We start from the raw sequence: 27,539 nt of genomic DNA, 5'->3' as shown, positions 1-27,539 counted from the left end.
CCCCCTATGTACAAGAATATAACTACTATAATACTGCCCCCTATGTACAGGAATATAACTACTATAATACTGCCCCTATGTACAAGAATATAACTACTATAATACTGCTCATATGTACAAGAATATAACTACTATAATACTGCTCATATGTACAAGAATATAACTACTATTATACTGCTCATATGTACAGGAATATAACTACTATAATACTGCTCATATGTTCAGGAATATAACTACTATAATACTGCTCCTATGTACAGGAATATACGTCCTTCTGACTGTGTTGTGTGAGGATATGTGGCCGCCTCGTGTGTGGGCGGCTGTATAAGTGTGTATTCTGCAGCTTCCTCCCCTCCTCTCCCTCCCTGTTCTCGGCTCCTCCTTCTTGTTTCCAGGAGACTGTCAGTACACAGTTGCGGTGTATCCGGCGTGTGTGAGAGGCTGCTCTTCTTCCTTCCCAGAGATGATGTCTGGTGTGGTTGCGCTCCACGCTGCCCCTTCAGTCCTCGCACCGCCTCCTCCTCCGCAGCAGCAGCGCAGGGATGGGGGTAATCCGCTCTTTTGCTTTCGCTGTGGGTTCCCCTGTTATCTAGCATTGTGGTGACTGGTTCCTTGTAGGCACAATACATGGCTCTCTGTATATGTGTAGCGCTGAGTGTGACGCTTCATGACCTTTTCATGGTGTTTTATTTTTTGTGAATAGTTTGAAATAATCGATATTTGATTTTTTTATATTAGGCTGCATTCTGCACAGTGACCACCGGGTGGCAGTGTTCCTCCATACATGAATGTGTTTTTCTTTTACCCTTCAATGTTTTGTTGCTTCCTCCAATCCCTTATGTGGTTTGGATATTTTCATCCTGAGCCTCCTGTTTCATGAACACCATTGCCCTTGACAGGAGGGATCAGCTAGTCTTACTGCTTTTCTTCCCATTGTATTCCCACCTCTTAGTGACCAAATTTCCGCTCTCTTTTGCTCTCTGGTGTCATCTGTTTTCCTTGGATAGTAGGAGCAATGGTCGTCTGCGGTAATAACTCATCCACGGTAAGATACACCGTATTCTGACTCCAGATATGTTAGTAGATCATCAGTGTTATATTCAGCTGCAGTGTTATTGAAAGTGCAAGAAATCCACTGTTCTTCCTCCACTGATCCTTTCATCAGAACGATTCTTCACTTTGTCCTTTGATCCTTTTATCTGAAAGATTCTTTGTATCCTCCTTTTAATTTTTTTTAATCAGAACAATTCTTCACATATACCTGTAGTCCTTTAATATGAAAGAATCTTTGCATCCTCTTCTGATTTTTTTCATCATAACGATTCTTCACATCCTCCTCTGATCCTTTTATCTAGTATTATTCTTTTCATCCTCCTCTGAATTTTTCATCAGAACAATTCTTCACATATACCTGTGATCCTTTAATATGAAAGAATCTTTGCATCCTCTTCTGATTTTTTTCACCATAACGATTCTTCACATCCTCCTCTGATCCTTTTATCTAGTATTATTCTTTGCATCCTCCTCTGAATTTTTCATCAGAACAATTCTTCAAATATACCTGTGATCCTTTAATATGAAAGAATCTTTACATCCTCTTCTGATATTTTTCATCATAACGATTTTTCACATTCTCCTCTGATCCTTTTAGCTAGTATTATTCTTTCTATCCTCCTTTTAATACTTTTAATTGGAACAGTTCTTCACATATACCTCTGATACTTTAATATAAAAGAATCTTTGCATCCTCTTCTAATTTTTTTCATCATAACGATTCTTCACATCCTCTTCTGATCCTTTTATCTGATATTATTCTTTGCATCCTCCGCTGAAGTTTTCATCAGAACAATGCTTCACATATACCTTCAATCATTTAATATGAAAGAATCTTTGCATCTTCTGATTTTTTTCATCATAACGATTCTTCATATCCTTCTCTGTTCCTTTTATCAGATTCTATTCTTTGCACCCTCCCCTGAATTTGCAATCAAAACGATTCTTCACCCTCCTCTGATCCTTTTATGTAGTATTATTCTTTGTATCCTCCTCTGAATTTTTCATCAGAACGATTCTTTACATGCTCCTCTGATTGTTTTATCTGAAAGATTCTTTGCATCCACCTCTTATCTTTTCATTAGAATGATTCTTCACATCCTTCTGGTTTTTTATCTGAATGATTCTTCATATCCTGTTCTGATCTTTATATTAGAACGATTCTTCACATCCTCCTCTTTTCATCAGTCTTATTCTTTGTCCACCATTTCTTTCATCAGTATGATTTTTCAATCTCTCCTCTGATCCCTTTTATTAGAACGATTCTTTACATCCTCCCCTGAGCCTTTAGTCAGAATTATTCTTCACATCATCTTCATTAGAGTTGTTCTTTATCTTCTTTTCTGACCTATCATTTTTCTCATCTTTCATATCAGACCTATTCTTCCCATCTCTCTCTGATCTTTTAATTGAAACATTTCTTCACATATTCCTCTGATCTTTTAATCAGAACGATTCCTTACCTCCTACTCTAACTCCTTTCATCTGAATAATTTTTCACATGCTCCTCTGATCTTTCCATCAGATTGATTCATCACATCCTTCTCTGATCCTTTCATCCGAACAATTTTTCTCATCCTCCTCTTATTCTTTTATTAGGGCTATTTTTCATGTCCTCTACTGATCCTTTCATCTGAAAGACTCTCATCTTTTCATTAGAATGAGTCTTCACGTCCTCTTCTGATCTTTATGTTGATTATTTACATCCTCCTCTGACTCCTTTTATCACAATGGCATTTTGCATCCTTCTCTGATCTTTTTACCAGACCATTTCTTTCTCCTCTAGCAATCCTTTCATTAGAGTGATACTTCACGGTCTCCTCTGATGCCTTATATAAGAACAATTCTTCACATCCTCCTCTTTTCCTTTAGTGAGAATGATTCTTCACATCCTCTTTTGATACAGACACATCCTTTCTGACCACTTTTCGTCTGAACGATTTTTCGCATCTTCCTTTTGATCTTTTCATCAAACTGACTCGTTACAACCTCCACCAAACCTTTCATCCTAATGATTCTTCACATTCTCCTCTGATCCTTTTGTGAGAATGATTTCTTCACATCCTCTTTTGATCCTTTCATCCAAGCCCATCCTACTCTGACTCCTTTCTCGCTGAATGATTTTTTTCAATCCTCCTCTGATCTTTTCATCAGACTGATTCTTCACATCCTCCACTGATATTTTCATCCTAATGATTCTTCACATCTTCCACCGATCTTTTCATCCTATTGATTCTTCACATCCTCCTCTGATCCTTTTGTGAGAATGATTCTTCACATCCTCTTTTGATACTTTTATCCAAACTCATCCTACTCTGACCCCTTTGGGTCTGAATGATTTTTCGCCTCCTCAGATCTTTTCATCAGACTGATTCTTTACATCCTCCACCGATCCTTTCATCCTAATGATTCTTCACATCTTCCACCGATCTTTTCATCCTAATGATTCTTCACATCCTCTTCAGATCCTTTCATTCGAACAATTTTTCGCATACTCTTCTTATCCTTTTAAGAGTATTCGTTACATCCTCTTCTGACCCTATCATGAGAACGATTCTTCACATTCTTCTCATGTTGACAGTATGAAGCTCTGATCTGACTAGTCTTGCGCCGATGTTCATGCTGCTCTGTGGGATCACCAGTCTAATTACCATACAGGAGACCCCAATTGGTAAAGGGCCGGGGTCCCTAATTAAAGGACCACTGAGGGTCTATGAAGTCAGGGTCTTGGGGACACTGGGTAACTTAATGGTAGGGTTTATCGGTCAGCGTGGCTCACAGGCGGGGGGGTCAGTAATGCGCCTCTCGATTTGGAGGGGTCTGAAGACTTCTTCCAGGCCCCGCAGACAGGACTTTGGCTGTGGATCCACTGGCCGCCATATGACCCCTGGTCTGCCGCTGTATCGCGGATGTTGTTCTCTGTTCCCGCGGCTTCTATAACGAGCCGCTGTGTTGTGTCTTTCCCGTCATCACATCGGCAGCTGGGGAGACATTTTAATATATTCTGCAAGTTTCATCGGAGTCGACGAGGCGCTGACACCGAGAATTACGCAGCTAAAAATAATGAGTCCTGCTGATTAGTCCCATTTACAGGCGCGGGCGCACATCCTCCCGTGACTGGGGAGACGGCGCCTGCAACACCACATCTGTCCTGTTCAGATGGAAATCAGCAGTTTCTGCAAGGAACGGGCTCCTTCTAAGTGTTACTGTCCTTAAAGGGGTATTCCTACCACAAGGTCACATGGGGCTGTGGAGTCCAGCCGGGGGAACTCACAAAAAATAGAGATTTCCATGAAGTCAGAGCCCAGGTTATCTCCAAGCATTGGGGCCCTTCTTCTGACAATCGGGAGGTCCAAGGACGAAACGCTTATAAAACCGTCATCAGTAATCAGCCTGGCACCTAAATATCCAGAGATGGCACCTCCAACCTGGTGCCTAAATATCCAGAGAGGGCACCTCCAACCTGGTGCCTAAATATCCAGAGATGGCACCTCCAACCTGGTGCCTAAATATCCAGAGATGGTACCTCCAACCTGCCACCAACATATCCAGAGATGGTACCTCCAGCCTGGCACCAACATATCCAGAGATGGCACCTCCAGCCTGGCACCAAATTATCCAGAGATGACACCTCCAGCCTGGCACCAACATATCCAGAGATGACACCTCCAACCTGGTACCTAAATATCCAGAGAGGGCACCTCCAACCTGGCACCAACATATCCAGAGATGGCACCTCCAACCTGGCACCAACATATCCAGAGATGGCACCTCCAACCTGGCACCAACATATCCAGAGATGGCACCTCCAACCTGGCACCAAATTATCCAGAGATGACACCTCAAGCCTGGTACCTAAATATCCAGAGATGGCATCTCCAGCCTGGCACCAAAATATCCAGAGATGACACCTCCAACCTGGTACCTAAATATCCAGAGAGGGCACCTCCAGCCTGGTACCTAAATATCCAGAGAGGGCACCTCCAACCTGGCACCAACATATCCAGAGATGGCACCTCCAACCTGGTGCATAAATATCCAGAGAGGGCACCTCCAGCCTGGTGCCTAAATATCCAGAGAGGGCACCTCCAACCTGGCACCAACATATCCAGAGATGGCACCTCCAACCTGGTGCCTAAATATCCAGAGAGGGCACCTCCAGCCTGGCACCAAAATATCCAGAGATGGCACCTCCAACCTGGCACCAAAATATCCAGAGATGGCACCTCCAGCCTGGTGCCTAAATATCCAGAGAGGGCACCTCCAACCTGGCACCAAAATATCCAGAGATGGCACCTCCAACCTGGTGCATAAATATCCAGAGAGGGCACCTCCAGCCTGGTGCCTAAATATCCAGAGAAGGCACCTCCAGCCTGGTGCCTAAATATCCAGAGATGACACCTCCAGCCTGGTACGTAAATATCCAGAGAGGGCACCTCCAACCTGGCACCAACATATCCAGAGATGGCACCTCCAACCTGGTGCATAAATATCCAGAGAGGGCACCTCCAGCCTGGTGCCTAAATATCCAGAGAGGGCACCTCCAGCCTGGCACCAACATATCCAGAGATGGCACCTCCAGCCTGGCACCAACATATCCAGAGATGGCACCTCCAACCTGGTGCCTAAATATCCAGAGAGGGCACCTCCAACCTGGCACCAACATATCCAGAGATGGCACCTCCAGTCTGGTGCATAAATATCCAGAGAGGGCACCTCCAGCCTGGTGCCTAAATATCCAGAGAGGGCACCTCCAGCCTGGCACCAACATATCCAGAGATGGCACCTCCAACCTGGTGCATAAATATCCAGAGAGGGCACCTCCAGCCTGGTGCCTAAATATCCAGAGAGGGCACCTCCAGCCTGGTGCCTAAATATCCAGAGATGACACCTCCAACCTGGTGCCTAAATATCCAGAGATCACACCTCCAGCCTGGTGCCTAAATATCCAGAGAGGGCACCTCCAGCCTGGTGCCTAAATATCCAGAGAGGGCACCTCCAACCTGGCACCAACATATCCAGAGATGACACCTCCAACCTGGTGCCTAAATATCCAGAGAGGGCACCTCCAACCTGGCACCAACATATCCAGAGATGGCACCTCCAACCTGGTGCCTAAATATCCAGAGAGGGCACCTCCAGCCTGGCACCAAAATATCCAGAGATGGCACCTCCAACCTGGCACCAAAATATCCAGAGATGGCACCTCCAACCTGGTGCATAAATATCCAGAGAGGGCACCTCCAGCCTGGTGCCTAAATATCCAGAGAAGGCACCTCCAGCCTGGCACCAACATATCCAGAGAGGGCACCTCCAGCCTGGTGCCTAAATATCCAGAGAGGGCACCTCCAGCCTGGCACCAACATATCCAGAGATGGCACCTCCAGCCTGGCACCAACATATCCAGAGATGGCACCTCCAACCTGGTGCCTAAATATCCAGAGAGGGCACCTCCAACCTGGCACCAACATATCCAGAGATGGCACCTCCAGTCTGGTGCATAAATATCCAGAGAGGGCACCTCCAGCCTGGTGCATAAATATCCAGAGAGGGCACCTCCAGCCTGGCACCAACATATCAAGAGATGGCACCTCCAGCCTGGCACCAACATATCCAGAGATGGCACCTCCAACCTGGTGCCTAAATATCCAGAGAGGGCACCTCCAACCTGGCACCAACATATCCAGAGATGGCACCTCCAACCTGGTGCCTAAATATCCAGAGAGGGCACCTCCAGCCTGGCACCAACATATCCAGAGATGGCACCTCCAGCCTGGCACCAACATATCCAGAGATGGCACCTCCAACCTGGTGCCTAAATATCCAGAGAGGGCACCTCCAACCTGGCACCAACATATCCAGAGATGGCACCTCCAACCTGGTGCCTAAATATCCAGAGAGGGCACCTCCAGCCTGGCACCAACATATCCAGAGATGGCACCTCCAACCTGGTGCCTAAATATCCAGAGAGGGCACCTCCAACCTGGCACCAACATATCCAGAGATGGCACCTCCAACCTGGTGCCTAAATATCCAGAGAGGGCACCTCCAACCTGGCACCAACATATCCAGAGATGGCACCTCCAACCTGGTGCCTAAATATCCAGAGAGGGCACCTCCAGCCTGGCACCAAAATATCCAGAGATGGCACCTCCAACCTGGCACCAAAATATCCAGAGATGGCACCTCCAGCCTGGTGCCTAAATATCCAGAGAGGGCACCTCCAACCTGGCACCAAAATATCCAGAGATGGCACCTCCAACCTGGCACCAAAATATCCAGAAATGGCACCTCCAACCTGGCACCAAAATATCCAGAGATGGCACCTCCAGCCTGGTGCCTAAATATCCAGAGAGGGCACCTCCAGCCTGGCACCAAAATATCCAGAGATGGCACCTCCAACCTGGCACCAAAATATCCAGAGATGGCACCTCCAGCCTGGCACCAAAATATCCAGAGATGACACCTCCAACCTGGCACCAAAATATCCAGAGATGGCACCTCCAACCTGGTACCAAAATATCCAGAGATGAGACCTCCAACCTGGCACCAAAATATCCAGAGATGGCACCTCCAACCTGGCACCAACATATCCAGAGATGGCACCTCCAGTCTGGTACCTAAATATCCAGAGAGGGCACCTCCAGCCTGGTGCCTAAATATCCAGAGAGGGCACCTCCAGCCTGGTGCCTAAATATCCAGAGAGGGCACCTCCAGCCTGGCACCAACATATCCAGAGATGGCACCTCCAACCTGGTGCCTAAATATCCAGAGAGGGCACCTCCAACCTGGCACCAACATATCCAGAGATGGCACCTCCAGCCTGGTGCCTAAATATCCAGAGAGGGCACCTCCAGCCTGGTGCCTAAATATCCAGAGAGGGCACCTCCAGCCTGGCACCAACATATCCAGAGAGGGCACCTCCAGCCTGGTGCCTAAATATCCAGAGAGGGCACCTCCAGCCTGGTGCCTAAATATCCAGAGAGGGCACCTCCAGCCTGGCACCAACATATCCAGAGATGGCACCTCCAACCTGGTGCCTAAATATCCAGAGATGGCACCTCCAGCCTGGTACCTAAATATCCAGAGATGGCACCTCCAGCCTGGTACCTAAATATCCAGAGATGGCACCTCCAGCCTGGTACCTAAATATCCAGAGAGGGCACCTCCAACCTGGCACCAACATATCCAGAGATGGCACCTCCAACCTGGTGCATAAATATCCAGAGAGGGCACCTCCAGCCTTGCACCAACATATCCAGAGATGGCACCTCCAACCTGGTGCATAAATATCCAGAGAGGGCACCTCCAGCCTGGTGCCTAAATATCCAGAGAGGGCACCTCCAGCCTGGCACCAACATATCCAGAGATGGCACCTCCAACCTGGTGCCTAAATATCCAGAGAGGGCACCTCCAACCTGGCACCAACATATCCAGAGATGGCACCTCCAACCTGGTGCCTAAATATCCAGAGAGGGCACCTCCAGCCTGGCACCAAAATATCCAGAGATGGCACCTCCAACCTGGCACCAAAATATCCAGAGATGGCACCTCCAGCCTGGTGCCTAAATATCCAGAGAGGGCACCTCCAACCTGGCACCAAAATATCCAGAGATGGCACCTCCAACCTGGCACCAAAATATCCAGAGATGGCACCTCCAACCTGGCACCAAAATATCCAGAGATGGCACCTCCAGCCTGGTGCCTAAATATCCAGAGAGGGCTCCTCCAGCCTGGCACCAAAATATCGAGAGATGGCACCTCCAACCTGGCACCAAAATATCCAGAGATGGCACCTCCAGCCTGGCACCAAAATATCCAGAGATGACACCTCCAACCTGGTACCAAAATATCCAGAGATGAGACCTCCAACCTGGCACCAAAATATCCAGAGATGGCACCTCCAACCTGGCACCAAAATATCCAGAGATGACACCTGCAGCCTGGTGCCTAAATATCCAGAGAGGGCACCTCCAGCCTGGTGCCTAAATATCCAGAGATGACACCTCCAACCTGGCACCAAAATATCCAGAGATGACACCTCCAACCTGGCACCAAAATATCCAGAGATGACACCTCCAACCTGGCACCAAAATATCCAGAGATGACACCTCCAACCTGGCACCAAAATATCTAGAGATGACACCTCCAGCCTGGCGCCTAAATATCCAGAGAGGGCACCTCCAACCTGGCACCAAAATATCCAGAGATGGCACCTCCAACCTGGTGCCTAAATATCCAGAGATGACACCTCCAGCCTGGTGCCTAAATATCCAGAGATGACACCTCCAACCTGGCACCAAAATATCCAGAGATGGTACCTCCAGCCTGGTGCCTAAATATCCAGAGATGACACCTCCAACCTGGCACCAAAATATCCAGAGATGACACCTCCAACCTGGCACCAAAATATCCAGAGATGGCACCTCCAACCTGGTACCTAAATATCCAGAGATGACACCTCCAGCCTGGTGCCTAAATATCCAGAGAGGGCACCTCCAGCCTGGTACCTAAATATCCAGAGATGACACCTCCAGCATGGTGCCTAAATATCCAGAGAGGGCACCTCCAGCCTGGTACCTAAATATCCAGAGAGGGCACCTCCAACCTGGCACCAACATATCCAGAGATGGTACTTCCAGCCTGATGCCTAAATATCCAGAGATGACACCTCCAACCTGGCACCAAAATATCCAGAGATGGCACCTCCAACCTGGTACCTAAATATCCAGAGATGACACCTCCAGCCTGGTGCCTAAATATCCAGAGAGGGCACCTCCAGCCTGGTACCTAAATATCCAGAGAGGGCACCTCCAACCTGGCACCAACATATCCAGAGATGGTACCTCCAGCCTGATGCCTAAATATCCAGAGATGACACCTCCAGCCTGGTGCCTAAATATCCAGAGATGACACCTCCAGCCTGGTACCTAAATATCCAGAGATGACACCTCCAGCCTGGTACCTAAATATCCAGAGAGGGCACCTCCAACCTGGCACCTAAATATCCAGAGATGACACCTCCAGCCTGGCACCAAAATATCCAGAGATGACACCTCCAACCTGGTACATAAATATCCAGAGAGGGCACCTCCAACCTGGCACCAACATATCCAGAGATGACACCTCCAGCCTGGTGCCTAAATATCCAGAGATGACACCTCCAGCCTGGCACCAACATATCCAGAGATGACACCTCCAGCGTGGCACCAACATATCCAGAGATGACACCTCCAGCCTGGCACCAACATATCCAGAGAGGGCACCTCCAACCTGGTACCAAAATATCCAGAGATGACACCTCCAGCCTGGCATCAACATATCCAGAGATAACACCTCCAGCCTGGCATCAACATATCCAGAGATGACACCTCCAGCCTGGTACCTAAATATCCAGAGATGACACCTCCAGCCTGGCACCAACATATCCAGAGATGGTACCTCCAGCCTGGCACCAACATATCCAGAGATGACCCCTCCAGCCTGGCACCAACATATCCAGAGATGACACCTCCAGCCTGGTACCTAAATATCCAGAGATGACACCTCCAGCCTGGTGCCTAAATATCCAGAGAGGGCACCTCCAACCTGGCACCAACATATCCAGAGATGGTACCTCCAGCCTGGTGCCTAAATATCCAGAGATGACACCTCCAGCCTGGCACCAACATATCCAGAGATAACACCTCCAGCCTGGTACCTAAATATCCAGAGAGGGCACCTCCAACCTGGCACCAACATATCCAGAGATGGTACCTCCAACCTGGTGCATAAATATCCAGAGAGGGCACCTCCAGCCTGGCACCAACATATCCAGAGATGGCACCTCCAACCTGGTGCATAAATATCCAGAGAGGGCACCTCCAGCCTGGTGCCTAAATATCCAGAGAGGGCACCTCCAGCCTGGCACCAACATATCCAGAGATGGCACCTCCAACCTGGTGCCTAAATATCCAGAGAGGGCACCTCCAACCTGGCACCAACATATCCAGAGATGGCACCTCCAACCTGGTGCCTAAATATCCAGAGAGGGCACCTCCAGCCTGGCACCAAAATATCCAGAGATGGCACCTCCAACCTGGCACCAAAATATCCAGAGATGGCACCTCCAGCCTGGTGCCTAAATATCCAGAGAGGGCACCTCCAACCTGGCACCAAAATATCCAGAGATGGCACCTCCAACCTGGCACCAAAATATCCAGAGATGGCACCTCCAACCTGGCACCAAAATATCCAGAGATGGCACCTCCAACCTGGCACCAAAATATCCAGAGATGGCACCTCCAACCTGGCACCAAAATATCCAGAGATGGCACCTCCAGCCTGGTGCCTAAATATCCAGAGAGGGCACCTCCAGCCTGGCACCAAAATATCGAGAGATGGCACCTCCAACCTGGCACCAAAATATCCAGAGATGGCACCTCCAGCCTGGCACCAAAATATCCAGAGATGACACCTCCAACCTGGCACCAAAATATCCAGAGATGGCACCTCCAACCTGGTACCAAAATATCCAGAGATGAGACCTCCAACCTGGCACCAAAATATCCAGAGATGGCACCTCCAACCTGGCACCTAAATATCCAGAGATGACACCTCCAGCCTGGTGCCTAAATATCCAGAGAGGGCACCTCCAGCCTGGTGCCTAAATATCCAGAGATGACACCTCCAGCCTGGTGCCTAAATATCCAGAGATGACACCTCCAACCTGGCACCAAAATATCCAGAGATGACACCTCCAACCTGGCACCAAAATATCCAGAGATGACACCTCCAACCTGGCACCAAAATATCCAGAGATGACACCTCCAACCTGGCACCAAAATATCTAGAGATGACACCTCCAGCCTGGTGCCTAAATATCCAGAGAGGGCACCTCCAACCTGGCACCAAAATATCCAGAGATGACACCTCCAACCTGGTGCCTAAATATCCAGAGATGACACCTCCAGCCTGGTGCCTAAATATCCAGAGATGACACCTCCAACCTGGCACCAAAATATCCAGAGATGGTACCTCCAGCCTGGTGCCTAAATATCCAGAGATGACACCTCCAACCTGGCACCAAAATATCCAGAGATGACACCTCCAACCTGGCACCAAAATATCCAGAGATGGCACCTCCAACCTGGTACCTAAATATCCAGAGATGACACCTCCAGCCTGGTGCCTAAATATCCAGAGAGGGCACCTCCAGCCTGGTACCTAAATATCCAGAGATGACACCTCCAGCCTGGTGCCTAAATATCCAGAGAGGGCACCTCCAGCCTGGTACCTAAATATCCAGAGAGGGCACCTCCAACCTGGCACCAACATATCCAGAGATGGTACCTCCAGCCTGATGCCTAAATATCCAGAGATGACACCTCCAACCTGGCACCAAAATATCCAGAGATGGCACCTCCAACCTGGTACCTAAATATCCAGAGATGACACCTCCAGCCTGGTGCCTAAATATCCAGAGAGGGCACCTCCAGCCTGGTACCTAAATATCCAGAGAGGGCACCTCCAACCTGGCACCAACATATCCAGAGATGGTACCTCCAGCCTGATGCCTAAATATCCAGAGATGACACCTCCAGCCTGGTGCCTAAATATCCAGAGATGACACCTCCAGCCTGGTACCTAAATATCCAGAGATGACACCTCCAGCCTGGTACCTAAATATCCAGAGAGGGCACCTCCAACCTGGCACCTAAATATCCAGAGATGACACCTCCAGCCTGGCACCAAAATATCCAGAGATGACACCTCCAACCTGGTACATAAATATCCAGAGAGGGCACCTCCAACCTGGCACCAACATATCCAGAGATGACACCTCCAGCCTGGTGCCTAAATATCCAGAGATGACACCTCCAGCCTGGCGCCTAAATATCCAGAGATGACACCTCCAGCCTGGCACCAACATATCCAGAGATGACACCTCCAGCGTGGCACCAACATATCCAGAGATGACACCTCCAGCCTGGCACCAACATATCCAGAGAGGGCACCTCCAACCTGGTACCAAAATATCCAGAGATGACACCTCCAGCCTGGCATCAACATATCCAGAGATAACACCTCCAGCCTGGCATCAACATATCCAGAGATGACACCTCCAGCCTGGTACCTAAATATCCAGAGATGACACCTCCAGCCTGGCACCAACATATCCAGAGATGGTACCTCCAGCCTGGCACCAACATATCCAGAGATGACCCCTCCAGCCTGGCACCAACATATCCAGAGATGACACCTCCAGCCTGGTACCTAAATATCCAGAGATGACACCTCCAGCCTGGTGCCTAAATATCCAGAGAGGGCACCTCCAACCTGGCACCAACATATCCAGAGATGGTACCTCCAGCCTGGTGCCTAAATATCCAGAGATGACACCTCCAGCCTGGCACCAACATATCCAGAGATAACACCTCCAGCCTGGTACCTAAATATCCAGAGAGGGCACCTCCAACCTGGCACCAACATATCCAGAGATGGTACCTCCAGCCTGGTGCCTAAATATCCAGAGATGACACCTCCAACCTGGCACCAAAATATCCAGAGATGGCACCTCCAACCTGGTACCTAAATATCCAGAGATGACACCTCCAGCCTGGTGCCTAAATATCCAGAGAGGGCACCTCCAGCCTGGTACCTAAATATCCAGAGAGGGCACCTCCAACCTGGCACCAACATATCCAGAGATGGTACCTCCAGCCTGATGCCTAAATATCCAGAGATGACACCTCCAGCCTGGTGCCTAAATATCCAGAGATGACACCTCCAGCCTGGTACCTAAATATCCAGAGATGACACCTCCAGCCTGGTACCTAAATATCCAGAGAGGGCACCTCCAACCTGGCACCTAAATATCCAGAGATGACACCTCCAGCCTGGCACCAAAATATCCAGAGATGACACCTCCAACCTGGTACATAAATATCCAGAGAGGGCACCTCCAACCTGGCACCAACATATCCAGAGATGACACCTCCAGCCTGGTGCCTAAATATCCAGAGATGACACCTCCAGCCTGGCGCCTAAATATCCAGAGATGACACCTCCAGCGTGGCACCAACATATCCAGAGATGACACCTCCAGCGTGGCACCAACATATCCAGAGATGACACCTCCAGCCTGGCACCAACATATCCAGAGAGGGCACCTCCAACCTGGTACCAAAATATCCAGAGATGACACCTCCAGCCTGGCATCAACATATCCAGAGATAACACCTCCAGCCTGGCATCAACATATCCAGAGATGACACCTCCAGCCTGGTACCTAAATATCCAGAGATGACACCTCCAGCCTGGCACCAACATATCCAGAGATGGTACCTCCAGCCTGGCACCAACATATCCAGAGATGACCCCTCCAGCCTGGCACCAACATATCCAGAGATGACACCTCCAGCCTGGTACCTAAATATCCAGAGATGACACCTCCAGCCTGGTGCCTAAATATCCAGAGAGGGCACCTCCAACCTGGCACAAACATATCCAGAGATGGTACCTCCAGCCTGGTGCCTAAATATCCAGAGATGACACCTCCAGCCTGGCACCAACATATCCAGAGATAACACCTCCAGCCTGGTACCTAAATATCCAGAGAGGGCACCTCCAACCTGGCACCAACATATCCAGAGATGGTACCTCCAGCCTGGTGCCTAAATATCCAGAGATGACACCTCCAGCCTGGCACCAACATATCCAGAGATGACCCCTCCAGCCTGGCACCAACATATCCAGAGATGACACCTCCAGCCTGGCACCAACATATCCAGAGATAACATTACCAATCTGGCAAAATAATATTCCCCTCTTGTTCTCGTAAAGATGGGCGCCTTTAAGTGTCACTCACTGTTTAACTCGCCGAATGTCATGGTGGCATCTGACACTGTCTGGTGCGTCTGAGTTGCACGGCCAGGCTCAGGCATCTACTAGCTGTGTTCTCATGAGTGATCGGACTAGAAGGAGTTAATTTCTGCTATCCTGCTGGTTACCTTTTGGATCAGATGTTGTTGGAGACTTATCACAGACCTTTTTAAGATGGAGGAATCTGTCTTCCAATGCCGACTATAGCTTTTGCTAACCCGATTTGTGTGCTGTTGTGTTCCTGTATTTGGTGATTTACTGTGTGCTGCTTGGTGTGCTATGGAAATCATCTCGACATATGTTTATTTCCTCCCTTCTCCTGATCACGTATTATCGTATATCTCCGTTTGTGATAGAGTTTTAGTCTCCCTGTTTGTCCATATCTGTGCATTTAAGCACTCCTGTCCCGGTCTTCTCATGGGGTGGTAGGTAGAGGGGGTATTAGATCAGGGCTGGCAAGGAGCAGGGAAAGGAAGGCGGCCCAGACATCGTCACCATCAGAGGTATCTCTAGGATCAGGGACAGCTAGAGCCCCCACAGCCTGAGGGCCAGTCTAGGAGCCCTGTCACCCCATGACATTAAGACCCTCTCGGGGGTCCTACATTCCCATGAGGGAATCTTTAGAAATTAGGCTCCACCAGATTCATCACATTCTTCCTCAAAATTTGGTTTCCCGTGAATCATAAGAGGACGCGGATGTGTTGTGTCCTCATCATCCTCTATATTCTATCCCCAACGTGAAAGACCAGGATCCCGAAATGTTCCCTGAAGCCCCAGACTGAGAGCCAGCCGCCGCTGCGCAGCAGGGGCCCAATCTCACACCCGCGACCATCGTCTGTAGAATTCATTGTCACGTTTGTAGATTCATACAGGCAACATGGACCCGTCCTCTTCTGAGGGCCCCCGGGGACGATAATCCTCCGAATATGTAAAAGCCCCTCTCCCCTCGCTCACCACACGGCGACATAAGTGGACGGACTGACCCCGTAATAAGCAGATGTGAGGGACGGACAGAAAAATAAAATATTTTCCTCTTATTTAGCCGTTCCCGGTGATACGCGGGAGATGATTGCCGAGGGGCTGGTTGCCATGGCGACCGCTGCCCTCGTTAGACCAGCATGCTGGTTTTTTCGGCTACTTGATCAAAACATGTAAAAAAAAAAAAATTTAAAAAATCCATCCGAGGAACCAAAATATTAGGAAATCATGAATAAATGATGAGAGAAGAGCAGAAAATCACTGAATGGAAGAAACAAGCACTGCGGGGGAGGGGGGGGCTCCGACCACATGACATGTACTGAAATACTCTGTGCTGCTGGAGAGCCGGATCCTTCCACCATGTGACCTTCAGTCTGTAACCTTCCTCTACGTCACACTCCGGCCCACAGGCTGATTATACTGTATGGGGGCTATAAGGGGCCATTATTCTGTATGGAGGATTATGTGGGGTCCATTATTCTGTATGGAGGGCTATGTGGGGTCCATTATTGTGTATGGAGGGCTATGTGGGGCCCATTATTGTGTATGGAGGGCTATGTGGGGCCCATTATTGTGTATGGAGGGCTATGTGGGGCCCATTATTGTGTATGGAGGGCTATGTGGGGCACATTATTCTGTATGGAGGCCTATGTGGGGCCCATTATTCTGTATGGAGGGCTATGTGGGGTACATTATTCTGTACGGAGGGCTATGTGGGGTCCATTATTCTGTATGGAGGGCTATGTGGGGCCATTATTCTGTATGGAGGACTATGTGAGGCCCATTATTCTGTATGGAGGGCTATGTGGGGTCCATTATTCTGTATGGAGGGCTATGTGGGACCCATTATTCTGTATGGAGGGCTATGTGGGGTACATTATTCTGTATGGAGGGCTATGTGGGGTCCATTATCCTGTATGGAGGACTATGTGGGGCCCATTATTCTGTATGGAGGACTATGTGGAGCCCATTATTCTGTATGGAGGGCTATGTGGGGCCCATTATTCTGTATGGAGGGCTATGTGAGGCCCATTATTCTGTATGGAGGGCTATGTGGGGTACATTATTCTGTATGGAGGGCTATGTGGGGTCCATTATCCTGTATGGAGGACTATGTGGGGCCCATTATTCTGTATGGAGGACTATGTGGAGCCCATTATTCTGTATGGAGGGCTATGTGGGGACATTATTCTGTATGGAGGACTATGTGAGGCCATTATTCTGTATGGAGGGCTATGTGGGGCACATTATTCTGTATGGAGGATTATGTGGGGTCCATTATTCTGTATGGAGGGCTATGTGGGGTCCATTATTGTGTATGGAGGCCTATGTGAGGCCATTATTCTGTATGGAGGGCTATGTGGGGCACATTATTCTGTATGGAGGATTATGTGGGGTCCATTATTCTGTATGGAGGGCTATGTGGGGTCCATTATTGTGTATGGAGGGCTATGTGGGGTCCATTATTGTGTATGGAGGGCTATGTGGGGCCCATTATTCTGTATGGAGGATTATGTGGGGTCCATTATTCTGTATGGAGGGCTATGTGGGGTCCATTATTGTGTATGGAGGGCTATGTGGGGTCCATTATTGTGTATGGAGGGCTATGTGGGGCACATTATTCTGTATGGAGGATTATGTGGGGTCCATTATTCTGTATGGAGGGCTATGTGGGGTCCATTATTGTGTATGGAGGGCTATGTGGGGTCCATTATTGTGTATGGAGGGCTATGTGGGGCCCATTATTCTGTATGGAGGATTATGTGGGGTCCATTATTCTGTATGGAGGGCTATGTGGGGTCCATTATTGTGTATGGAGGGCTATGTGGGGTCCATTATTGTGTATGGAGGGCTATGTGGGGCCCATTATTCTGTATGGAGGATTATGTGGGGTCCATTATTCTGTATGGAGGGCTATGTGGGGTCCATTATTGTGTATGGAGGGCTATGTGGGGTCCATTATTGTGTATGGAGGGTTATGTGGGGCCCATTATTCTGTATGGAGGGTTATGTGGGGCCCATTATTCTGTATGGAGGGCTATGTGGGGTCCATTATTGTGTATGGAGGGCTATGTGGGGCCCATTATTGTGTATGGAGGGCTATGTGGGGCCCATTATTCTGTATGGAGGACTATGTGGGGCCCATTATTCTGTATGGAGGACTATGTGGGGCCCATTATTCTGTATGGAGGACTATGTGGGGCCCATTATTCTGTATGGAGGACTATGTGGGGCCCATTATTCTGTATGGAGGGCTATGTGGGCCCATTATTCTGTATGGAGGGCTATGTGGAGCCATTATTCTGTATGGAGGGCTATGTGAGGCCCATTATTCTGTATGGGGGGCTATGTGGAGCCATTATTCTGTATGGAGGGCTATGTGGAGCCATTATTCTGTATGGAGGGCTATGTGGGGCCCATTATTGTGTATGGAGGACTATGTGGGGCACATTATTCTGTATGGAGGGCTATGTGGGCCCATTATTCTGTATGGAGGGCTATGTGGAGCCATTATTCTGTATGGAGGGCTATGTGAGGCCCATTATTCTGTATGGGGGGCTATGTGGAGCCATTATTCTGTATGGAGGGCTATGTGGAGCCATTATTCTGTATGGAGGGCTATGTGGGGCCCATTATTGTGTATGGAGGACTATGTGGGGCACATTATTCTGTATGGAGGACTATGTGGAGCCATTATTCTGTATGGAGGGCTATGTGGGGCCCATTATTCTGTATGGAGGACTATGTGGGGCACATTATTCTGTATGGAGGACTATGTGGAGCCATTATTCTGTATGGAGGGCTATGTGGAGCCATTATTCTGTATGGAGGGCTATGTGGGGTCCATTATTCTGTATGGAGGGCTATGTGGGGCCCATTATTCTGTATGGAGGGCTATGTGGGGTCCATTATTCTGTATGGAGGGCTATGTGGGGCACATTATTCTGTATGGAGTTCTATGTGGGGCCCATTATTCTGTATGGAGGGCTATGTGGGGCCCATTATTCTGTATGGAGGGCTATGTGGAGCACATTATTCTGTATGGAAGGCTATGTGTGGCCATTATTCTGTATGGAGGGTTATGTGGGGCCCATTATTCTGTATGGAGGGCTATGTGGGGCCCATTATTCTGTATGGAGGGCTATGTGGGGCCCATTATTCTGTATGGAGGGCTATGTGGGGCCCATTATTCTGTATAGAGGGCTATGTGGGGCCATTATTCTGTATGGAGGACTATGTGGGGCACATTATTCTGTATGGAGGGCTATGTGGGGCCATTATTCTGTATGGAGGACTATGTGGGGCACATTATTCTGTATGGAGGGCTATGTGGGGCCCATTATTCTGTATGGAGGGCTATGTGGGGCCTATTATTCTGTATGGAGGACTATGTGGGGCCCATTATTCTGTATGGAGGGCTATGTGGGGCCCATTATTCTGTATAGAGAGCTATGTGGAGCCATTATTCTGTATGGAGGGCTATGTGGGGCACATTATTCTGTATGGAGGGCTATGTGGTGCACATTATTCTGTATGGAGGGCTATGTGGGGCCATTATTCTGTATGGAGGACTATGTGGGGCACATTATTCTGTATGGAGGGCTATGTGGGGCCATTATTCTGTATGGAGGACTATGTGGGGCACATTATTCTGTATGGAGGGCTATGTGGTGCACATTATTCTGTATGGAGGACTATGTGGGGTCCATTATTCTGTATGGAGGACTATGTGGGGCCCATTATTCTGTATGGAGGGCTATGTGGGGCCCATTATTCTGTATGGAGGACTATGTGGGGCCCATTATTCTGTATGGAGGTCTATGTGGGGCACATTATTCTGTATGGAGGACTATGTGGGGCCATTATTCTGTATGGAGGGCTATGTGGGGCCCATTATTCTGTATGGAGGACTATGTGGGGCCATTATTCTGTATGGAGGACTATGTGGGGCCCATTATTCTGTATGGAGGGCTATGTGGGGCCCATTATTCTGTATGGAGGGCTATGTGGGGCCCATTATTCTGTATGGAGGACTATGTGGGGCCATTATTCTGTATGGAGGACTATGTGGGGCCCATTATTCTGTATGGAGGGCTATGTGGGGCCCATTATTCTGTATGGAGGACTATGTGGGGCCCATTATTCTGTATGGAGGTCTATGTGGGGCACATTACTCTGTATGGAGGTCTATGTGGGGCCCATTATTCTGTATGGAGGACTATGTGGGGCCATTATTCTGTATGGAGGGCTATGTGGGGCCCATTATTCTGTATGGAGGTCTATGTGGGGCACATTATTCTGTATGGAGGGCTATGTGGGGCCCATTATTCTGTATGGAGGACTATGTGGGGCCCATTATTCTGTATGAAGGTCTATGTGGGGCCATTATTCTGTATGGAGGGCTATGTGGGCCCCATTATTCTGTATGGAGGGCTATGTGGGGCTATTATTCTGTATGGAGGGCTATGTGGGTCCCATTATTCTGTATGGAGGTCTATGTGGGGCCATTATTCTGTATGGAGGACTATGTGGGGCCATTATTCTGTATGGAGGGCTATGTGGGGCCCATTATTCTGTATGGAGGACTATGTGGGGCCATTATTCTGTATGGAGGACTATGTGGGGCCATTATTCTGTATGGAGGACTATGTGGGGCCATTATTCAGTATGGAGGGTTATGTGGGGCACATTATTCTGTATGGAGGTCTATGTGGGGCCATTATTCTGTATGGAGGGCTATGTGAGGCCCATTATTCTGTATTGAGGTCTATGTGGGGCCATTATTCTGTATGGAGGTCTATGTGGGGCCATTATTCTGTATGGAGGGCTATGTGGTGCCATTATTCAGTATGGAGGGTTATGTGGGGCACATTATTCTGTATGGAGGGCTATGTGAGGCCCATTATTCTGTATGGAGGGCTATGTGGGGTACATTATTCTGTATGGAGGGCTATGTGGAGCCATTATTCTGTATGGAGGGCTATGTGGGGCCCATTATTCTGTATGGAGGACTATGTGGGGCCCATTATTCTGTATGGAGGACTATGTGGGGCCATTATTCTGTATGGAGGACTATGTGGGGCCATTATTCTGTATGGAGGGCTATGTGGGGGCCATTATTCTGTATAGAGGACTATGTGGGGGCCATTATTCTGTATGGAGGGCTATGTGGCGCCCATTATTCTGTATGGAGGGCTATGTGGGTCCCATTATTCTGTATGGAGGGCTATGTGGGGCCCATTATTCTGTATGGAGGGCTATGTGGGTCCCATTATTCTGTATGGAGGGTTATGTGGGGCCCATTATTCTGTATGGAGAGCTATGTGGAGCCCATTATTCTGTATGGCGTGCTATGTGGGTACATTATTCTGTATGGAGGGCTATGTGGAGCCCATTATTCTGTATGGCGTGCTATGTGGGTACATTATTCTGTATGGAGGGCTATGTGAGGCCCATTATTCTGTATGGAGGGCTATGTGGAGCCCATTATTCTGTATGGAGGGCTATGTGGGTACATTATTCTGTATGGAGGGATATGTGGGGTGCATTATTCTGTATGGAGGACTATGTGGGGCTCATTATTCTGTATGGAGGACTATGTGGGGCCCATTATTCTGTATGGAGAGCTATGTGGGTACATTATACTGTATGGAGGGCTATGTGGGGCACATTATTCTGTATGGAGGACTATGTGGAGCCCATTATTCTGTATGGAGGGCTATGTGGGGCCCATTATTCTGTATGGAGGGCTATGTGGGTACATTATACTGTATGGAGGGCTATGTGGGGCACATTATTCTGTATGGAGGACTATGTGGAGCCCATTATTCTGTATGGAGGGCTATGTGGGGCCCATTATTCTGTATGGAGGGCTATGTGGGGTCCATTATTCTGTATGGAGGGCTATGTGGAGCCCATTATTCTGTATGGAGGGCTATGTGGGCCCATTATTCTGTATGGAGGGCTATGTGGGACCCATTATTCTGTATGGAGGGCTATGTGGGGGCCATTATTCTGTATGGAGGGCTATGTGGAGCCATTATTCTGTATGGAGGGCTATGTGGGCCCATTATTCTGTATGGAGGGCTATGTGGGGCCCATTATTCTGTATGGAGGACTATGTGGGGCCCATTATTCTGTATGGAGGGCTATGTGGGGCCCATTATTCTGTATGGAGAGCTATGTGGGGCTCATTATTCTGTATGGAGGACTATGTGGGGCACATTATTCTGTATGGAGGGCTATGTGGAGCCATTATTCTGTATGGAGGGCTATGTGGATTACATTATTCTGTATGGAGGACTATGTGGGGCCCATTATTCTGTATGGAGGGCTATGTGAGGCCCATTATTCTGTATGGAGGGCTATGTGGGGCCATTATTCTGTATGGAGGGCTATGTGGAGCCCATTATTCTGTATGGAGGACTATGTGGAGCCCATTATTCTGTACGGAGGGCTATGTGGGGTCCATTATTCTGTACGGAGGGCTATGTGGAGCCATTATTCTGTATGGAGGGCTATGTGGAGCCATTATTCTGTATGGAGGGCTATGTGGGGCCCATTATTCTGTATGGAGGGCTATGTGGGGCCCATTATTCTGTATGGAGGGCTATGTGGGGCCATTATTCTGTATGGAGGGCTATGTGGGGCCCATTATTCTGTATGGAGGGCTATGTGGGCCCATTATTCTGTATGGAGGGCTATGTGGGGGCCATTATTCTGTATGGAGGGCTATGTGGGGGCCATTATTCTGTATGGAGGGATATGTGGGGCCCATTATTCTGTATGGAGGGCTATGTGGGCCCATTATTCTGTATGGAGGGCTATGTGGGGCCCATTATTCTGAATAGAGAACTATGTGGGGTCCATTATTCTGTATGGAAGGCTATGTGGGGCCAATTATTCTGTATGGAAGGCTATGTGGGGCCCATTATTCTGTATGGAGGGCTATGTGGGGCCCATTATTCTGTATGGAGAGCTATGTGGGGCCCATTATTCTGTATGGAGGGATATGTGGGGCCCATTATTCTGTATGGAGGGCTATGTGGGGCCCATTATTCTGTATGGAGGGATATGTGGGGCCCATTATTCTGTATGGAGGGCTATGTGGGCCCATTATTCTGTATGGAGGGCTATGTGGGGCCCATTATTCTGTATAGAGAGCTATGTGGGGTCCATTATTCTGTATGGAAGGCTATGTGGGGCCCATTATTCTGTATGGAAGGCTATGTGGGGCCCAGTATTCTGTATGGAAGGCTATGTGGGGCCCATTATTCTGTATGGAGGGCTATGTGGGGCCCAGTATTCTGTATGGAGGACTATGTGGGGCCCATTATTCTGTATGGAGGGCTATGTGGGGCCCATTATTCTGTATGGAGGGCTATGTGGGGCCCATTATTCTGTATGGAGGGCTATGTGGGGCACATTATTCTGTATGGAGGGCTATGTGGGGCCCATTATTCTGTATGGAGGGCTATGTGGGGCCCATTATTCTGTATGGAGGGCTATGTGGGCACATTATTCTGTATGGAGGGCTATGTGGAGCTCATTATTCTGTATGGAAGGCTATGTGGGGCCCATTATTCTGTTTGGAGGGCTATGTGGGGTCCATTATTCTGTATGGAGGGCTATGTGGGGGCCATTATTCTGTATGGGGGGCTATGTGGGGCCCATTATTCTGTATGGAGGGCTATGTGGAGCTCATTATTCTGTATGAAGGGCTATGTGGGGTCCATTATTCTGTTTGGAGGGCTATGTGGGGTCCATTATTCTGTATGGAGGGCTATGTGGGGGCCATTATTCTGTATGGGGGGCTATGTGGGGCCCATTATTCTGTATGGAGGGCTATGTGGGGACATTATTCTGTATGGAGGGCTATGTGGGGCCCATTATTCTGTATGGAGAGCTATGTGGGGCCCATTATTCTGTATGGAGGGCTATGTGGGGTGCATTATTCTGTATGGAGAGCTATGTGGAGCACATTATTCTGTATGGAGGGCTATGTGGGGCACATTATTCTGTATGGAGGGCTATGTGGGGCCATTATTCTGTATGGAGGGCTATGTGGGGCACATTATTCTGTATGGAGGGCTATGTGGGGCACATTATTCTGTATGGAGGGCTATGTGGGGCCCATTATTCTGTATGGAGGGCTATGTGGGGTGCATTATTCTGTATGGAGAGCTATGTGGGGCCCATTATTCTGTATGGAGAGCTATGTGGGGCCCATTATTCTGTATGGAGAGCTATGTGGGGCCTGCGTCTAGGTTGACCCTCGACTTTGTCCATGTTTTTAACTTTGGCGCTCTTTGTATTTGCGATTGATATCTCTGCACTAGATTGATACGGTCATCTCCTGAAATCCTCTGTGCTGCTGAAAGTAATCTGCGTTTTCCACTATGTATTTCCCAGGCTGTGACCTTCCAGCAGACCAGTAACCCTCAGTCCGGGCACCACCCCTCAAGATTCGTTTACATTTTTGCTAAAATACTCTGTGCTGCTGAGGATTTTGCTTCAGTCACTGTGTAGAAAACATCTGCAGCCGCCATCTTGGTGACTTCTCTCTTGACCGTCCTGCCTCTTCCTTGGGGGGAGGCGAGAATTCTTGACATTTCTGACCCTAGGACCGGTGACAGGTCAGAGGTCAAGAGTTTGTTTTATGGGACACAAAAGGAATCCTGACTGTGCAAATAAAAAGGCGAAAACATTTACACAGGGCGTTTTATGGAGCCGCTCGTTCACACTCGTAAATGAGGAGCCCCGATCCCTGGACACATTGTATGCTCATAGACACAGCGTCAGGATCACCCAGCTTTCCCAGCACCCTGAACGCTGCTTTACAACCTCTTTAATTTAGGGGGTCACTTCTCCTTTAAATTTAAAGGGATTTTCTCTAAAAATAATAGAAAATCTATGTCCATGCCATCTAAGGAGTCTTCAGCCATTGAAGCTGGGAAGAGTCATGTGACCCTTCCTGACTCCTTACTGACAGGGGTAGTCCGGGCAGAGGTCAGGGGGGCGGAGCTCTCTTCTTCACTCCTCCTCTTGGCAGTTTGGGGGTCTCATGTTTGGGTGCATTTCTGCACAATGCTTCAGCTTAGCAGGGCATTGTACGGATGCCATGATCGGAAGGCGCTGTGTTCCCCTGTAAATATATACATACTAGAAGGTGGCCCGATTCTACGCATCGGGTATTCTAGAATATACGTATAGTTTAGTTAATGTATGATTTTTGTTATATATATATATAGATGTTGTTGTGTGTAGTTGCCAGTGTTTGTGTAGGCGCTGTACATGTTCTGGGTGGGGGGGTGAGAGCGGTGTTGTTTGTGTGTTGCGTTGTTTGTGGAGCGCTGTGTGTCTGCAGTGTTGTGTGTGTGTGGTGCTGTGTGTGTTGCGCGGTTTGTGTGGGTGTGGGGTGTGTGTGTTTTGGGGGGAGGTATGTTTTGTGCAATGTGTGTGTTGTGCGGTATGTGCATATATTTGTGTGTGCCGCGGTGTTTGTGTGTTGGGTGTTGTCTGTGTGTGTGGGTGTCTGTGTAGGGCGGTGTTTGTGGTTCCCAGTGTGTGTGTGGTGTGTTGTGCGGTGCGCGTGTGGCGGTGTGTGTGTGTGTTTTGGGGGGAGGTGTGCACCCCTCATCGTGCTCCATCCCCCATGCTGCGCACCTCCCATCGTGTTCCATCCCCCATGCTGCGCACCCCCCATCATGCTTCATCCCCCATGCTGCCAACCCCCCATCGTGCTCCATCCCCCATGCTGCGCACCCCCTATTGTACTCCATCCCCCATGCTGCGCACCCCCCATTGTGCTCCATCCCCCATGCTGCAAACCCCCCCATCGTGCTCCATCCGACATGCTGCGCACCCCCCATCGTGCTCCATCCCCCATGCTGCGCACCCCCGATCGTGCTCCATCCCCCATGCTGCGCACCCCCCATCATGCTCCATCCCCCATGCTGCACACCCCCCATCATGCTCCATCCCCCATGCTGCACACCCCCCATCGTGCTCCATTCTCCATTCTGCGCACCCCCATTGTGCTCCATCCTCCATGTTGCGCACCCCCCATCGTGCTCCATCCCCCATGCTGCGCACCCCTCATCGTGCTCCATCCCCCATGCTGCGCACCCCTCATCGTGCTCCATCCACCATGCTGCGCACCCCTCATCGTGCTCCATCCCCCATGCTGCGCACCCCCCATCGTGCTCCATCCCCCATGCTGCGCACCCCCCATCGTGCTCCATCCTCCATGCTGCACACCCCCGATCGTGCTCCATCCCCCATGCTGGGGCCGCCGGGGGCGGGTCCGAGCGTGGCAACGTGTGCCGGGGGCGGGGCTGAGCGGGCGAGGTGTCAGCGTATGCCGACTCCCTGCACATGTGTACCAGGAGCCGGTGTACGCTAGAGCGGGCGATGCATGCGGAGGGCCAGGGCGAGCGGCCAATCCATGCGGGGGGCGGGGCCAGGCCGAGGCGAGCGGCCAATCCATGCAGGGGGCGGGGCCAGGCCGAGCCCAGCGGCCAATCCGACAGTTGTCACTCTAAGGACACTGTCACGGTGACACAATTTTGGAGCAAGACAGACAGACAGAATAAGGCAATTATATATATAGATTTTTTCTTAGATGATATTTTAAGTTCAAAACCTTTTTTTTCAGAAACCAAATTTGTGCCCGGTGTACCGTGCGAGACTTGTACCGACCTGCGAGCCGCCATTACCAAAGTGGTGCGGGAAAAGGAGGAGGCGATAAAAGACCAGAAGGAGGTAAGAACCACCAGCACCACGAGACGAGCACCCGCCAGACAGTGCCACAGCGCCAGCTCAGGGCACAGCACAGGGGGCGTTATATATACACGGGGCAACATCACCGGACATGAGGCAAAAGCCACCATTAACCTTTGTATGGAAAAAGTACATAAAATTGTCAAATGTTCTGTGTCCATTCTCTGCCGACTGTTCCCACTTTGTGCCCCCTCTGTGCCTGTGCTGTGCCCCCTCTGTGCCTGTGCTGTGCCCCCTCTGTGCCTGTGCTGTGCCCCCTCTGTGCCTGTGCCCATTCTGTGTCTGTGCTGTGCCCCCTCTGTGCCTGTGCCCATTCTGTGTCTGTGCTGTGCCCCCTCTGTGCCTGTGCCCATTCTGTGTCTGTGCTGTGCCCCCTCTGTGCCTGTGCCCATTCTGTGTCTGTGCTGTGCCCCCTCTGTGCCTGTGCCCATTCTTTGTCTGCTCTGTTACCTGTTCTGTGCCTGTTCTGTGCCCACTCTGTGCTTATTCTGTGCCTGTTCTGTGCCCGCTCTGTGCCTGTCCTGTGTCTGCTCTGTGCTCATTCTGTTCTTGTTCTGTGCCTGATCTGTGCTTGTTCTGTGCTAGCTCTGTGCCTGTTCTGTGCCCGCTCTTTTGCCTGCTCTGTGCCTGTTCTGTGCTCATTCTGTGCCTGTTCTGTGCCCGATCTGTTGCCTGTTCTGTGCCTGTTCTGTACCCGCTCTGTTGCCTTGCTTATTGTCACGGCCGGGCGGTCGGGCAGACCCAGGAGGTGGATCCACTGGACCGAACTCGAAGATGGTGGTAGGGAGTCCGGCAGCTGAAGCACTGATGGGCAGCAGAACAGTCCGTGCAAGTGAAGGCAGCGGAGGAGTCCCTGGGACCAC

General features: G+C 49.5%; 1 protein-coding gene across 1 annotated transcript in view; it reads left to right on the top strand.

Moving 5' to 3' along the window:
* The first annotated feature begins 427 nt into the window (after nucleotides 1–427).
* The window catches only part of LOC142302129 (uncharacterized), a 40,788-nt gene continuing 13,676 nt past the window's right edge, over nucleotides 428–27,539 (top strand). Inside the window, exons 1-2 of the mRNA XM_075343211.1 lie at nucleotides 428–548; nucleotides 26,552–26,658. Of these exons, the coding sequence (XP_075199326.1) occupies nucleotides 464–548; nucleotides 26,552–26,658 (192 nt within the window). The 5' untranslated portion in view covers nucleotides 428–463. The remainder of the gene's footprint in view (nucleotides 549–26,551; nucleotides 26,659–27,539) is intronic.

The sequence above is a fragment of the Anomaloglossus baeobatrachus genome, chromosome 4 (genome assembly GCF_048569485.1).
Source record: "Anomaloglossus baeobatrachus isolate aAnoBae1 chromosome 4, aAnoBae1.hap1, whole genome shotgun sequence".
Taxonomy (NCBI): Eukaryota; Metazoa; Chordata; class Amphibia; order Anura; family Aromobatidae; genus Anomaloglossus; species Anomaloglossus baeobatrachus.
This window is presented reverse-complemented; position numbering and strand designations above follow the sequence as displayed.